General features: G+C 53.1%; 1 protein-coding gene across 3 annotated transcripts in view; it reads right to left on the minus strand.

Annotated features, from left to right (window-relative positions):
* The window catches only part of SFSWAP (splicing factor SWAP), a 66,394-nt gene that overhangs the window by 36,104 nt on the left and 13,719 nt on the right, over nt 1–16,571 (minus strand). For all 3 annotated transcript variants that reach the window (XM_025861624.2, XM_025861625.2, XM_073890404.1), the window contains exons 5-8: nt 16,084–16,309; nt 15,068–15,174; nt 14,533–14,665; nt 938–1,148 (exon numbers count right to left, since the gene is read on the minus strand). In XM_025861624.2, the coding sequence (XP_025717409.1) occupies nt 938–1,148; nt 14,533–14,665; nt 15,068–15,174; nt 16,084–16,309 (677 nt within the window). The remainder of the gene's footprint in view (nt 1–937; nt 1,149–14,532; nt 14,666–15,067; nt 15,175–16,083; nt 16,310–16,571) is intronic.

Consider the following 16,571-nt stretch of genomic DNA (forward strand, 5'->3'; position numbering starts at 1 on the left):
ACACACACACACACACACACACGGAGACTGAGCACACCTTCAACCACAAACAAAGTCAGCTCCTTGAAAATGGACCAAAATATCACTGCCAATGGTAAAAATGGGGTTTTATGGAAAATAAGACTTAAAAACATGAAAACAGGTTTATTTTTTCCCCTAACATTTCCCTCCAGTGATAAGCCAATTCTTAGAAGCAACCAAGAATAAGTCACGTCTTGATTCTTTTTCACGTGAAAACAGAGGAGGTGCACTTCAACACCCTCGTTTCATGCCCCCTTCTCAGCACGGTCAGAAGGAAGGTCATTTTGCAGAAACACCGAAGTGTTCTGTCAAATTTCAACCGCAGGGACCCAGTGCCCCTGACAAGGCACCCACAGTGCATTCGCCCACTCTGCAGACCCCAGATGAAGGTGTAAGACAGGTGTTGGGGCCCAGTCCCTGCCCCACTGTCGCTTTTGTTCAACGCTCAGCTGGTCTGGCAGCCAGCCCCAATTTGCCTACAGCTTGTGGGAGTCACTTCCATCGATTTTATAAAATTCTGCATTTCTTGCAAATAACTGCAGCTTCACTTCCCCCTGAATTTACGAAGAACTGCCCAACTGAGATGTTAGAACATCAGAAAGCCCAGATGCAGGGGGTCAGGGTGGTGTGGGTGCTAAGAACATGGGGGTTATGGGGGCTGTAGGGTGCTGAGGATGTAGGGGTTATGGGGGAGTGGGGCGCTGAGGATGCGGAAATTGGGAGTGATGTGGGGTGCTGACTGGGAATCAATTTTCTAAGCGTTCATGTCGTGGCGATTTCTGTTGCGCTATCAGCTCCGTAACTTGGCTATTTGGACACTTAAACCCTCACGTGACAGAGACCCTGCTAGAGAGCCAGACCAAAGACCCCAGCCCAAGAACACAGAAGTGCCCGGCTATGGGCAGAAGTGGCGTACCTTGTGGTGAGGGTGGCGGTCACCCCGCTACTCGTCTCTGCTGTGGTTGGGGGGGGCGGGGGCGTGGTTCCAGGGGGCGGCGGGGCGGCGGCCCCCCCAGCAGGCAGGGTGCTGTAGTAGGCGGCCACGTCGACCCCCGGCGGGGGGGGTGCCAGGCAGTAGGTGCCGTCGGGCAACATGTAGTAGCTGTAGTACACGGCAGCCACGGTCGCTGTGGAAAGACACATGCAGTGTCACTCCGTCCGTCGCAACCACACCGTTTCTAGAGGTTTCTGATTCAAGGAAGGCCGCCCACGGGACAGGTGATCTGGAGGAAGCGGGCAATGTGGGGACACACACCCGGGGACAACACACCGCGAAGGGGCAGCAAACATGCCCATGAGAAGTCCGCTCTCGATGAGTGCGTGGCTGAGCGCTGGCAACCTTCCCTCGTGCGACACGCATCTGCAGAGCCGTTTGCGCTCTGTAACCACCCCGCCACACACCCCCCCCGATGCACAGCGGTGTATCTACCACATCCCCACGGACACAGCTCTGCTGTCACAGACAGTGACTCACGACAGCCTCCTACACAGTCCGGGTATACATGCAAGTGCCCGCAGGGCAGTGACCCACCATTCCAGTAATTAAAAGTCCTATACGCTTATTCATCTTTCTTTTTTTTTTATGGAAAAATATTAAAACCAGCTAAATCATTTAAGATTCAATGATCCAATTAAGAATTTTATTTCTAATCCTGTTGTGGATATGCAAATGGTTCTGACTGCACTGAGATTTAATTTCCTTTTTCTTGGAGAATGGTGAAAAGATCTTTCCAATTAAAGAACTTTATTTTGAGGGGCGCCTGGGTGGCTCAGTCGTTAAGCGTCTGCCTTCGGCTCAGGTCATGATCCCGGGGTCCTGGGGTGGGGCCCCGCATTGGGCTCCCTGCTCCGCGGGAGCCTGCTTCTCCCCTGCCTGCCGTTCCCCCTGCTTGTGCTCTCGCTCCCTCTCAAATAAATTAAAAAAAAAAAAAAAAAAGGACTTTATTTTGATTTTCAATTAATTCACTTTTAAAAGAACATATATGAAGAGCGGGCGCTTCACCGTGACCCTGGTTCCCAGGGACGTGTGCTATGCGGGGAAATGGCGCTGCTAACGACTCACTCTGTTCACCGAGAGTGTGAGCTCCCAGCTTGTCCTCGCTTGATGTCAGGCACCGACCGCACTTACACGTTCACAACGACACCCTGAGCTTTCATAGACACGTGGCCCCAGATCCTGGTGGCGTGACCCTTGCCCAGCGTTCTCAATCACGTCTCTGCAGGAAGGCGGGGCCCATCTAAAACCACCGGCTGGAGGCAGGGGCAAGCAGGGATGGCAGGAAAGGCACATTCACTCTGTAACCCAGCACGGAGCACACAGTGTCCATCGGACTGACGGACAGATGCAGTGGTTCCAATGGAAGCTTTTCCTAACCAAGCCAGGCGATCGCACACAAACCTAAGCCTCTGTCAAATCCAATGCAGTCCTTGCAAGAATGGAATGACAGGTCCCACCCACTTGCGACTTCAGGCAGTCAGGCTACCGGGGTCCCCCTTCTTAGCCGCCAGGCAGAACCACCCCACGGAGGAGGAGACAATGTGGCATTGGCGAGAACAGAGCATAACCGTGACCTGCCTCGGAGAACACCCGTGTGCAGCCCAGGGTCTCCAGGAGAGGGGACAGGACACATTTACTGTCTCGTCCAGAGTGTCACATCTCAGTGGAAGGACAGACACTGGCTCCTGTCCTGGACAGTCAGCCTCCTGCCTGAAAACAAGCCAAAGTACATTTTAAATCATAGCCGCAACCAGTGAGCCACGTGAACTCATAAAAATAAAACAGTTCACAAGTTTGGACTAACAGTGTAGGTTAGGCAATCGCAGTGTAACGCATTCTTCGTGCAACAGAAGTCAATAAACGGTTTTCAAAACCGAGTACCATCGCTTTGAAGTACTTGTATGCAGATTAACCATCAGTCCATAGGGCTTTCCTGAACCGTCCATCGTGTTAAATTAAAAGTGTTAAAAACAGCGCTCCTGGCAGGCGAGCAGATTAACTCGGGAATCCACCCTCAGGACACGTGAAGACGCTGTTTAAGATAAAGCAGAAACTCTAAGAGCACAGCGGAGCTCACAAAAGGAGGCGGCTCGGTCTTCAGATAGGAAAACGAGAGCCCACCCGAACCCGAACGCGCCCTCGGCCTGGGCCGCCCCGGGACCGCAGCAGGGGGTCGAGCTGGGGCAGAGGCGCTGAGCCAGTGTCCCCAACAGACGCGCACAGGAGATCTGCTCTACCCTCTCGACATACACGCGGTGAGCCTTCCAGCAGAGTCTTCATCACACTTTGCAAATGTGAACAGGAATTTTGACAATCTCCATTTATCTAAAAATAATGCTGACAGCCACCCAACGTCACTGTCTAGTGAGATGTGGGGTGGCTCGCTGGCTGGCAGGCCTCCCGCTGTGGGATGCAGGCACCGCGGCAGGTTTACCAAGTCCCCTTTCAGCTGGAGCCTCACTTTGAGGACTGCCAGGGATGAAAAGCCTTCACGGAGAGGGTCCCCAACTCTGGGGCCGGGGTATGACGGTGGCGGTGAACGGCAGCCCGACACCCACGCCTTGCCTGTCACACCACCTCTGGATCCCACTCCCAAGAAGAGCGCCTCACTCCCTCACTTCTGATGCCGGCACATCCTGCAGTGTCCTCCGCGTGACGCGTCCCCCCAGCTCCCAAAGTCTGACCGCCAGTACCTCCCCCATCCCAGGCCGAGTCCAGGGGGTCCTGCTTGCCTGAGGCACCGCCAGGTCCGAGGGCTCCACGTCTGAAGAGCAGTGGCGGGCAGCCCCCACAGCCCCCAGCCGATGGCAGGCACTTGCCCAGCATTTAATGAGCGAAGCCAGCGACACCAGCCGACAGCAAGGCCCGGGAGCCTTTCCTGACGCCTCGTGCTAAGGTACGCGGGCACACGGACTCACCCTATTACCTCTGAAGCCGTGAGCTTGACGTCACAGACCCTTTAAAACGGTCGCCAGAGTGCACACTTTTTTTGTATACACCCCCCCCCCCCAACTCAGAGATTCTCACGAACACCAAGTTTTGAGGATCCCTGGACCAGACTGCAGACAGGACATATAGACGTCTGGTGCTCCAAGACCAAGCTCCCTTAAGCTCACCATCACGCTGTCATGATAGGGTGCAGAGTCCCAGAGGGCTCCTACCGCGCTCTCTACCACTGGACGTCCGCAACATAACACACCTCAGCAGCCTTGCTGTCCTCCACATTTTAGGTTGAATGTCTGAGAGGCGAGTGAGTTTCACAGGACGATGAATGCCAATGGCATTATTAGCATCATGAGCACCACCAATCTTACTCCAGACAAATCCAAGAAAGACGTCTCAATGGCAGACGTTTCCTAAGGGCAGACGTAGCTGTTATGCAAAGAATCCAGCTACTTCAGAGCGTAAGGCACATTCGGGAGCACCTGTTTCCCAGACTGCAGCTGCTTAGAGATGGACAGAACCACGTAACACGGGGGCAGATCAACACACCTGATCTCCTTCCAAAGCCCTTCTACAACTGGCTTCCTGCAAAAATCAGAGCCAATTTACTGATATCTTATGTGGTCTTAATCTCATATAAACTTAACTCCCGGAAGAGAATCCTGGCGTCAAAAGGGTTCTTGGGAGATGAGGGGGCTGGTGAGCAATCCCTTCTCCGTAAGCAGCAGTTCGGGGAAGACAACATGGGTCTGTATTGAGAATGAAAATGCCTTTACTGAGTGCTGTGGAGCCGATCTATCTTACTCATACAAGACGTCTGGACGACGGAGCATGACTGGCGGAGCGGCTGCAGGCGGCGGCCATGACACGGCCCCTGGGCCTGCACTTCACCGCCACCACCCCCGCCGCCCCGCCCAAGACCAGGTGAGCAGCTTGGCCTCCCCCGGACCTGCAGACGGTCCTCCCCATGCACCCCAGGGACCTTCCTAGTGAGTTTAATGGCTTTAAATCCTCTTTGTGCTTGATGATTCCAGAATTCCTACCTTCAGCTCTGAGCTGAACTTGCACATTGACCACCCACTCCACACCCCCACTGGGACGTCTAATAAACAATTCACTCGGGCTGAGTCCAGATCAGGATCCCTGCCTCCTCCCCACACACTTGCTCTCTCAGGGAATGGCCACGCCGTGCCTGCTGGTGGGTCAGCTGCACTGCACACTTCCTCCCAGACCCCTGCTCTACAGCTCCAGGAGCACTGCCTGGACCAGACAGAAGAGCAACCCCCGCCTCCCGGAAACCCTATTTCTCCCCACCCAGGGCTCAGGCCACATTCCCTGCCCTCTGTCCCACCACTCCCTGGTTCTGCTCTCCTCGGGCCTCCGGCTTGGAGGGCCTCCCCAACAGTGCCCACCGGCACGGTGACCTCCTCTCAGGCTCTCGGTTCCATGATTTTCCGCGACAGAAGGAACCTTGTTCACTGCTATTCCCACCATGGCACGAGCACAATGCCAATCTGCTCAGTGACTATGAGTTACACGCACGAGGATGAGACGTGGAATGGCAGTAGGCTTCTCTGCAGCAGCAAGGGCCACTAGAAAATGGTGGCCCAGAACTTCCAAAGCCCGAGAGACAGTATTCAACGCACAATTCTAGACCGGTCCAAACCACTTACCGCATGCGAGAGCAGAATCAGGGCACCCTAAAACATCTGTGTTCCTGTGTACCCCACCTGAGCGCATGCTAAACAAAGTACAGGAGTAAACATCACACACACCAGAGGAAGCTTAGGCAGTAACCTGGGGCATCAGCGAGAGGCTGGAGAGCACTGGGCTGCAGGCTGAGAGCACGGCCTCTTCACAAAGGTGCAGGGGGAAGGCGCTCAGCAAACACAGCTGTGAACATCACCCCAACGCAGACCGGAGCGTGCACCGCGTCTACCGTGCCCGCATCTACCGAGACGTCCGAACGACGATGTGCTGGGGAGGCGGCCCAACACCCAGCTGCCTTGTAGATGCCGGGCTGGAGGTCACGGCAGCTCTGGCTGACTGCCTACAGCACCCAACAGCTGGGGCTACTCTAACGCAGGGCACAGGGCATAAAGACAGGCCCCAGACTTACAGAGATTCAGGGCAGGAGACTGATAAGCCATTTCTGTATCGTTCTCTTTTGAATTTTGATGATTAATGAAGTAGAGATTTAAGTGTATCAGTTAAAGTTACAAAGTAACCAAAGTAAAGATGAAACACTTACGGTAAGTAAAATCTGGGGTGTGAGAGAGCACAAGTGCGCTCAATTATCATCCATCACAGTGGGAGCACAACAGAGAATCCAACCCAGGGTGGATAAATCCTGAAACAGCGCTACAGACCCATGACTTAGAGGGTAACCATCAAGAACTCAAAGACAAATGGTTAAAAGGAAATACTGTGAAACAATGTGTGTGTGGGGGGAAGGGGCGTTTGACCAATACTTCTCATAAAAAGCATTTATTACATGACTTGAAAGTGTATTACTTTGACTCAAGTAATTTTTAAAGTATCCTAATTACAATCAAAGAGATGACTAGTATCTGACCCTCCAGTGCCCCCCGAATGCCGGGGAAACAGCATCATTCCCGCTCCTCCTCAGTGTGTTACCGCGTGTGTCCATCCAGCCACTATTAATAAATACATCCTTGTAGGAATGAGGCGTCTAGGGGCTGGAGGCCCCGCAGTATCCATGACAGACCAGGCCTGTCCTCCTGCCGCTTCTGTACAGCAAGTGAGGGTATGAAGTAAACCAGACACTGAGAATGGCCAAGAGAATGTGAAACCCTGTGAGAAGGGCATGAACTAGGGAAGACCGTCAGCAAAGCCAGGGGAGGTCTGACTTGAGAGGGACTGTGTTTCACGCCAAGGAGGAGCCCTGACCTCCAGATGACCCAGTGTTAAAAAAATTCCCCAAATTAGGGGCACCTGGGTGGCTCAGTTGGTTAAGCATCTGCCTTTGGCTCAGGTCATGGTCCCAGGGTCCTGGGATGGAGTCCCGTGTTGGGCTCCCTGCTCGGTGGGGAGCCTGCTTCTCCCTCTCCCACTCCCCCCTTGCTTGCGCTCTCTCTCTCGCTGTCTATATTTCACATAAATAAAAATCTTAAAAAAAAATTCCCCAAACGAAAGGAGACTTGTCTCAGTCACCAAAGCCTTAGACTAGGAGTATCTGAACAGCTTCTGCAATGATGAAGAATGTCGTCTGTAAAGCTGAAAAACCACTCAAACCACTCAGTTTTAACCCTATGAATACGGGACCCAGGGACTTCAGGCCAGTGTTTAAAAGCAATCGCTCTCTTTCTGGCAAATAAAACCTTCTAGAAAGGTCTATCTCTACCCATTACTTAAAGTCATCATCAGTGACCCTCACATAAAAAGTTTTGAGTTTTCAATACTGTATTAGGTTTGGAGGCCTGTTACATAAAAACAGGTTCCAGAGAGTTCTGGGTGAAGAAAGGGAGCGGCTCAAGTGTGCAACCTGAACTGCAGGGTGGAGAAGCCTGCAGACACGTGGGGAGGGCCTGTGGGGGCTCGCCGGCTCTGACACCTGCTCGGGGGCACGTTCAGTATCTCACAGGAGAGCCCAGAATGGGCTTTCCAGAGAAGGCTGCACTTGGAAAGGAAGACAAAGGATCTCAGAGGCGGCGGGGACAGTGTCAAGGAGGAAGGGCCTACAGCATCGGACGAAAGGTTTGGACAGAGCCGCCAGCGTGAGCAGGAGACCACCAGGAAAGGGCGCAGAGCTATGCGGGCCACGAGAGCTGGGCGGCGACCACCGCAGCCTGCATGAAAACAGAACGCAAGCAAGCGTGGAGTTTTCAGAGCCACAGGTGAATCTGGTGAGAGAAGAATTCCACGGAGCACAAAGGAAAGGAAAGGAAAGCAAGCCATCCCTGAGCCGGACCGAGGCCGAGCTAAGCTGGGTCCTAACTGGGCTTGCCGCCTCCTTCTGTGCAGCGTGGGAGAGCTCGCGACGGTTTTTACATGTTTCAGTGGTCGGAAACAAACCAGAGCACTTCATGACACAAATGTTCTATGATATTCCAGTTTGGGCGTCCCTGAAGCCTGGTCTGCTGGAGCCCGGCCACGCCCCCTCGCGGCCTCCTGTCTGCTTGCCGACCAGCTGCAAGAGCAGGGTGCACGGCCGTGCCAGAGATGGCGGGACCCGTGGCACAGGACCTGAAAAGTGACGGTGGGACCTTCATGGCAAGTCTGCACATCCCGCTGTTGCACCGAGAGAACAGAGGTCCCAAGCCACACCTTTACAGAACCAGCACGTTTTAAACTCAAACGGACAGGGACGCCGGGGTGGCTCAGTGGGTGAAGTGTCTGCCTTCGGCTCAGGTCATGGTCCCAGGGTCCTGGGATCGAGTCCCGCATCGGGCTCCCTGCTCAGCGGGGAGTCTGCTTCTCCCTCTCCCTCTGCCCTTCCCTCCTCTCTGTTTCTCTCTCAAATAAATAAAATCTCTTAAAAAAAACAACCCGCAACAGACAGAAGAGGTATGACTGAGAAAACCAGTCACTGATGCAGAAGGTGGACAGAGATGGCTGGACCCACAGGCTGAAGGCAAAAGAGAAACAGACTAAAACAAAAAAGAGAAAATGATACACACAGAAGAAAAAGATGATCCAAAAGAAGGAAACTGATGTCTTTTAAGCAGAGAAGCCAACAACTGGAATAGAAAAGATGATGAGAGACACACGACAGAAAACAGCCTCCAGGATGGAGGATGGAGAACTGAGTCTCTGAGACGGGGCAGGACATGCTCCAGGACAACGGGGGGGGGGGGGCCCCCCTGGGGGGCCCCAGGGGGCCGGCCGGGGGGGGCCCGCCCCCCCCCCCCCCCCCGCCGAGCTGCGAGGTAGAGGAGCTGCAGCCGGCCCCTTCCTCTTCACAGCAACGTATCCAAGTCCACAGCCCACCTGGCAGCGCCCCTGGGTTCCAGGCACTGGGCCTGCGTACGGTTCTCTCCGCCAAGGCGCTTGCCGACATGACCGAGCTCTGAGAACGGTGTCCGGGAGAAATGAGTGAGAACCAAGCCGCTAACAACCGCACACGACTGGCTTCTCTGCCGTAGGAAGGACCGGGCTGGACGCTAGCTTACGAAGATCTCGGAGAAGGAAGATACTCCCCAAGAACTTTATATCCAGACAAGCTCTCCTGTCTGCTTGTGGGAGGGGGGGCACACGGGTGGGAGGGGGGTACTCCTCCAGCATGTGAGAATGCGTGAACAGAACCCTCGCGACACGAGTCCATGAGACCTGGACGCACAGAGGCGCCCCGGTGAAAACCTAACCCTTGACGGAGGCCCACCCGCCCAGGGGGCGAGGGCTACAGGCACACCATCAGCATACTCACACTCTCACAGCACAAACACACTGCTTCCTAAAAGTCAGGAGTTAGGGCGGGGGCAGGAAGGGATTTTAGGAGTATTCTAATTTCTTCCAGTTTCAGTTAATTAATGACATCTAAGATAAAAACAGAGCTTTAAAAAAATCTACAATCTCAATCTCTTTAGCATTCCCCTAATCTCCAGAACTGAATTGAGGTATGGAAAAAACTTTTATCTGAAGATCAGCAATTACTTTAATTTTTGATTATAGGTTCTTCTGTTACATTGGAGTAAAATTAAAAAAGCTTACTTCCACTTTAACACAAACATCTCTATCTGTACATCCAACTTTCTAATCCCTGTTCCGCACAAAGCCCATCTCTGTATCCCCAGCCAGGAGCTTCCTGCCCTCCCCCCCAACTTCCGTCAGGGTTTCCCACTGCGTCAGGGACGCTCCCCTCATAGTAAAAATGTCTATTTCTGGGTGGTGGAATCTTGGGTACTATTTTTACTTTCTTGCTTCTATTTCTCTTCACTTACAATAAAGGCATTTTTTTAAAAAAAGGGTTTAGAAGGTAAGTAAAGCACTTCAAGGTCATGATTTTGCAGAAAAAAAGAAATGCCATGAACAACAACAGCAAAATCACACTTAAAAACAGCAGAAGCAAGAAAATATCTAGTCTAGTCACACGGTAGTTTAATTTCACTTCAGCTATTTACAGAAAGAAACATTAAAAAAAACTAGGTTGGCATTTTATTTTTAAAAACCTGCCTGCTATATCAATGGCCAGTACTTCAGTATTACTGTTTCCTGCATAACTAACTGTATTTATGACCCTCTTCGGCAAAAACTTAGAGCTAAATAGCAGGAAACAACCAAGTAACAGAAAATCACTGTCAAGCTGATAAAAGGAAGAAATTATTAGTTTTACGTCTGTATTTAAGAATCTTTTAAAAAAATTCTTTCAAAATAAAAACAGACGCTTTTCTTCTGAGGCTGCCTCTATCCAAGAAAATCTCTCATCAGCAAGAAGTCAATCACAAGGAATGGCCTGAGGTGATCCCTAATCACATGCTAAAGAAAGAGCGGGAAAGGCTGGGTGACCCCAGCTCTGACGGGCCCCAGCGTCGCCAGGCTCTGGCGGGGAGCGGACAGATGGTCTTGAAACTGCGTGTTAACATCACGGGCCTGCCAGAGCTCCCTCGGGACCCTGCAGCAGTTTCACAGGGGCATGCCATCCCTCTCGCGCTTTCTCTGGGAAGGGGACAGTCAGCCACATGGTCCAAAGGCACAGACACGCGGCGACGGAGCAGCCCCCCGCGGAGCTCCACTCCGCAGGTCGTCTCTCACCTGACCCGTTGGAGACGCTCCCCCCCCCCCCCCGAGTCTGAATCCGACTTGAGGGCTTCCTCCTGCACCTGCTCCTCCGCACCCGGCCCCACCCCTGCGCGCGGCCAGCTGTCCCCTTGCGCTCTCCCAAGGGCACAGGGGCATCTCGCTCCCCCCCCAGCACTAGAAATCTGGCTTGTGCTGAGTACCGTGCTGCGGGCGTGGACTGCAGGCATGTGCGCCCTCAGGTCTGGTGGATGCGGCACAGCCGGAAATCGCACCGCAGGTCCCGCGGAGCTGCTCTTCTTCAGTCTCTACTGTTATGAAGGAACTCAAGCTTGTTAATGTGAAATGACATTTCAACAGCCCAGAAGCCTTGACTGTACCCAAGATTTGCAATTCTCGTGTTCTCGTGTGCCGGCCAGGGTGGGCCTCTCGACTGCAGTAGTCCTGTACCCTGCACGCGTGTGCTGCAGTCTGGCGCGAGGGCGACCCTGGCTCGCATTGTCCGGCGCTCGGGCTCTGAAGCCAGCAGGTACAATGCCGTTTGGGGGAGCCGCAAGGGGAAGCCTTTACAAAAACTGCACGGCCACGTTTACCTCTCTGAATTACTCACACTGCGGCCTGTGTTTCTGCTGCACTTTTTTCCCCTATTTGACTATGAAAGCTGTTGGTGTGTGTTAGACACTTCTGCTCCCTCCATAATTTTACTTTTTCTACTAGAGCAATCTAATGTCATCTGTTGGCTTAAAGGACAGAATGCCTCACCGGCCCAGGTCTCCTCACTTTGCTGAGAGCTGTCCACGCGGCACCTTCAACCTGGAAGCCGCGGGGCTGCTGGGTAAAAGGCGGGGCTCATCCCCAGGTACTCCCCTCCCCACAGGCTGCCCCGGTGCCTTCCCCACCCGCTTCTGGTCGTGCATCTCGGGGCTCTCGTCTGCGCCCCCTTTGAAGGGGGCCCCGCTGTGTGTGCTGGGCAAGCTGCCAGCCTGGTGCACTGCACACCAGGGCCGTGAGGCTCCTCTCCAGCTCGCTGGGCCTGTTTCCTTGAACGGCACAGCTCTCCTCTGAAACAGTTTTTTCCAGTGAAACTACTGTAATTACACATTTAATTAGAATTTATACAAATCGGTGGAGGGCCAACTGCTTACAAGACCATGTGGAACCAGGGAGAACTGGGCGGAGAGCAGTCAAGTCACAGACGCCACCCAAACTCTGCTCCGGGGCGCCAGCACCCAGTCACTGCACAGCGTCCGGAAGGGAGGTGGCAGTCCCATGCGACTGGCCGATGGCACACCTCATGTCCACGGTACGAGACGTTTCAGGTCCGCGGGTACCACTTCTAGGTCTGTTCTTAGCCCAAACTTTGTTTAAACCACCACGGCCTCAGGCCCTGACAGGTCTTCCCTTGTAACATTTCACTTACTACCTAATAGGACTCATTTCCCTTCCCTGGCCTCCTTTTCAAACTTTCCATATTGTCCCCCCCCCCCCCCCCGCCAAGGTAACCATAGAATCTACCTGCAGGTGAAAACAAACATCTTTGAAAACCTGAATACAGGTGCTCACACGTGTTTGCGCTGGGCAAGTTCAAGCCCGGGGCTCTTCCTAGAAACTGGATTAGTGAGTCTAACCACCCAGGCCTCCTGCCTCACCCCACGAGCCTTAGACCCCGGACAGAAGCTGCTGTGGAGACCCTGAGGCGGGTGCTCTCGGGGGGCTCTCATGGGGACGCTCACTCCCCACCAGGCATGGCCCCTCTCCCTCTGCACAGCCCAGCTTCAGAGGGCCCATGCTCAGGCGTCCATCTCCACACCCTGGCTGCTTCCTGGTAACGAGGGTTCTGCATGCAACCTGGACACCTCACAGCCCACCTCCCTAGCCTCTATGCAGCACTGACCACTGCTGAGCAGTCTCCGGAGAAGCTGTGGGACAGCCCGCTGCCCCCACGCCCATGACCCCTTCCACAGGCATAGTGGAGACCGGAGGCAGAGGAATGCCTACAAGCAGCACCTACTTGCCCACTGTTTTCTTGGACTGCCTTGTATTTTTACAAAATATGAACCCATTGCCAACATTTGTAAATTGAGATATTTCCCCTAAATGTTTTAGATTTCTTGCTTCTCCGGAAAATCTGGACTCCGGTCCCTGCCTCTGGCACAGCCGCGATCCCCGTGTAAGCAGCCACGGGTCCCGTCAGCACGGACTCTCTCATCTCTGTTGGCTTAGACAGCTGAGCTGTGAGGCTGTAACATCAGGCTCGAGTCCCAGACGGCCTGTCATGCTCACACTGTGTGAGGCACAGTGGTCACTAACTGGCGCCCCCTGCTGGAGCGCTTCCAGGGGAAGGTGGGCAGGGTCCAGGCGGGGAGTCGCACCTGGTGCACTTGATGTTTGCCCAAGGAGGAACCGGCGTCAATGGGGCTCTGGGAGCCCGCAAGGAGCCTGAGTCACAGAGCAGCCACTGGGACTGCTGCACAGCAGGCGCCTCCCCCCCCGCCCCGGGGTGCTGCAGGGGCTGCAGACACACCGCCCACCACCACCCTCGATGCTTAATGGTACAAGCTCCAACATAAACAGAGTGAATGACGGGGTGATGGTGACCCTGCCCCCGAATTTCCTCTCGTCTTCCGTGCAAGACAGTTCAATACCTTCACATCTAGTGGGTGCACACGGGCAAGGTGTTTAGCTTGCAGAAACTCGATGACAGGGCTGAAAAAGGAAAACAAGGGAAGCCGAGGGACAGCCCGCTCAGCCATGTTCCACGGTCACTCCCGACTCCTGTTCACCTGTGTGGCCCTGCTTCCACACAGCACTCCCCGTCGTGAGCACTGCAAACCCCAGGTCCTTTAAGAGGCTTTTTCAGGGTACATGCATTGAGTTCCCTCAAGTCACTGACTTGTAAAGTCTGCAAACGTTACTTCGGCACGTCAGAGTCACATGCTGCCACGGGCCACACCAGGAGAAGGGCGCAGGGGGGCCTGGCTACTCTTTCTGACAGACGCTCGCATAATGAGCAGCCTACGTCTTAAAAGAGAATTATCTCCGACTGATCTTCCACCCTCTAATGGTGACGAGCTTTACGGACGGATCATCTGATCGGATCTGCAGGTGAAGGACAACAAATCCCTGCAGCCATCCTAAAGCCTCTGCTCTTATTCAACACTGAACTTCTGAGCAATTTTGAAAAGATCGGATAATGAGACCGAGATCAAATACCTTCAAATGATTACTTGAATAGAACCTCAAGATTTGCCTTCCATTAACAATCTTCTGGTAATTAAAAAGACAAAAGGCTAGCAAGCAGCCCGAACAGGTGGGAACTGTAACTAGCTGGGACTCTAAGGTGCACATCGCACGCCAGCTTGAGCTGTGTCCTTTGCAGGAAAGCAACCATGCAGACAGCACTGCAAGCCTGCCAGCGTCCGCGCTCCTTGGGCTTCGTAACAGAGCTTCGACTTTGGTTAGGGCCGCGGCATGTTGGACTCCAGACCCCCGTGCAGGCCAGGAGACCATGCAACACTGTCCTGTCTGTGCGGGTCAAAGGGAGGCACCAAGCACGGCTTCTTGGGTGGGGGGAAGAGGGGGTCTTCAAAGAAGGGCAAAGTCCCCAAGAACCTGCTTTCCTTCCCTACCCTTCTTGTTCATCCTTCCCGGAAGGCAGAGATGATGCTGGACATGGAGCAGCCATTTGTCAGCATTAGGTGACAAACAAAAAGATGAGGCCTCATGCCGAGGATGGCTAACCATGAAGACCCAAGGGACTGAGTCCTCCCAGAACCTCTACCAGAGACGCGTGCTGCATGCACACTGTCGTGCTGCCCTGCTGGGTGAGCTCTGCAGTGGGCTGCAGGCCGGGAGGTGCACAGCGAGGTACTCACAGTCAGTGGTGTACTCCACCTGGGAGGGCTGCACGGTGCCATCTGCCGCAGGGGGGGTGGGGGCGGGGCTGTCGGCCTGGGCTTTACGGACCAGCACAGCAAGGGGGTGATCCGGGTCCACCACCTTCAAAGGCTGCAGACAGAGAGGATGCATGATCACACCGTTTCCCGGACCCTGAGTCATGGAGAACTCTTTTGTGGCCAAGGAGGCTCAACTTAAGGGCTCGGTGGACGTGCTTTAGGAAACCCGCATGCACACACAGAGGGCCTGAATGACTGTGGCCGTGCATGAGCCCCAGAGAAAGCGAGGGGACAGATGGCTTCCATCCTCTGTAACCACTCGGGAAAGGAAGGAAGGCTGGGCAAGACTACACTGCCACCGATAAAAGTGTGAGCCACCAAGCAAACAATGAAAATGCAAAACAGACTTTGATGATGATAAAATAAGATACAAAAGAAATGGCTGCTTCAGGACTTCCCAAAACTAGACTAGCAGCAGTTCTGTTATAGCATAAAAAATACAGAAGATCAAAACCTTCATCAGCTCCTCCAGGCGGTTACACTTCTTGGAAGCAAAGAGAGACGGGTGCAGGTAACTCCCATCTCCTTCATCATCATCATCATCAGAGCTGACCCCCGACTCTGGAAAGCAAAAGTGTGTTTCAAGATTCTGGTGTGTGGGGAGAGACAGGGCACAGATACATGATGGGAACTCAGAAGCAGACAAAAACAGGGCTGCTGGTAACCGTGCGGCGGTTATCTGCCCGGAGAGCACCTCTGGGGAACAGCCCCTGGAGCGCTACTGCCCAACGCGCTCAGTGGAGAGCAGGGGACAGAGACAGGCGAGCGCCGCGGGCCCAGCCGGCACAGCCGTCCAGAGCCCACTAGTCTGGGGCCCCCACGCTTTCACATTTTTTAGAAAAAAGGCAAAAATCCTGATTGATGAAAGGCAGAACAACGGCAACCGATACTTTAAAAAACTAACTACGGAGAAAATGAGATCTATAAGGAAGGTTTGTACAAATGATTCTGAAAACCATGTTTCAGCTCAAGAGAAAAAAATTCAATGGCAGACATGTACAGACTGCTGTCCCTGCACATTTCTCAAAAGAGTTAACTGGCCTTTGTGGTAAGAATTCCCAATTTAGATATTTAATAAAAACAACAGTTTATGGTAGAGATGAATAAAAAAAGGGAGAGTAAAGCTGACCGCTCCATTTCTGTGCGCACGTGCACGGCTGGGACCACCCCAGGAAACAGATTTACTCTTTTCTCCAGGAAACGTGAAACAGCCAAAACGAGAGGAAAAATTTCCAAACCAGATGATTATGTTCTGATAGCATCAATATTTAATTACATTTCACTATCTATGGAAATATTAATTAAGAATCTAGTGTATTTCCAAGATTTACTCAAGAAGCGCTTTACCCCATCTAATCAGCATGCCTTAGTGGGAGGGCGGCATGAACATTCTGGAAGTCCTGCAGTGCAGGCTCATCCCCTCCCAGAGGCTGCCCAGCACAGGCCCCGCGTCCACACAGTCTCACATACTCTTTTTCTCTTCATTTCTGTTTTCCGCCAGCACCGTATAGCGTCCTTCTTTCATGGCTTTCTGGATGAATTTGTAGTAGGGGTTGAGGTAGTGATCAAAGCGTAGAAAGTCAAATTGAGAGTTTCGGGCCTGCTTGGCTTTCAGCATTATTTCAAACTGTGCTCCCTGTTTGCACACGAAATTGGCTGTGCGCTCAATGATAGCATGCATTTTGGCTGTTGGTGGCTATGAAAAAACATACATATTCACGTGATCAATTTTTCCTCTTTTTTCACTGGCCACATGACTTAAAACACACACAAAAAAACTGGTTTTACTGTCAATTATATGAAATAAGAGACATTTCAAGGGGCACCTGGATGGCTCAGTTAAGCGGCCGGCTCAGGTTATGATCTCAGGGTCATGAGACTGAGCCCCACGTTGGGCTCTGCGCTCAGCGGGGAGTTTGCTTGTCCCTTTCTCTCTGTTCCTCCCCCGACTTGCACTC

This window comes from Callorhinus ursinus, unplaced genomic scaffold (assembly GCF_003265705.2).
Source record: "Callorhinus ursinus isolate GAN/ISIS: 27379988/994484 unplaced genomic scaffold, GSC_fseal_2.0 scaffold148, whole genome shotgun sequence".
NCBI classification, from domain to species: Eukaryota; Metazoa; Chordata; class Mammalia; order Carnivora; family Otariidae; genus Callorhinus; species Callorhinus ursinus.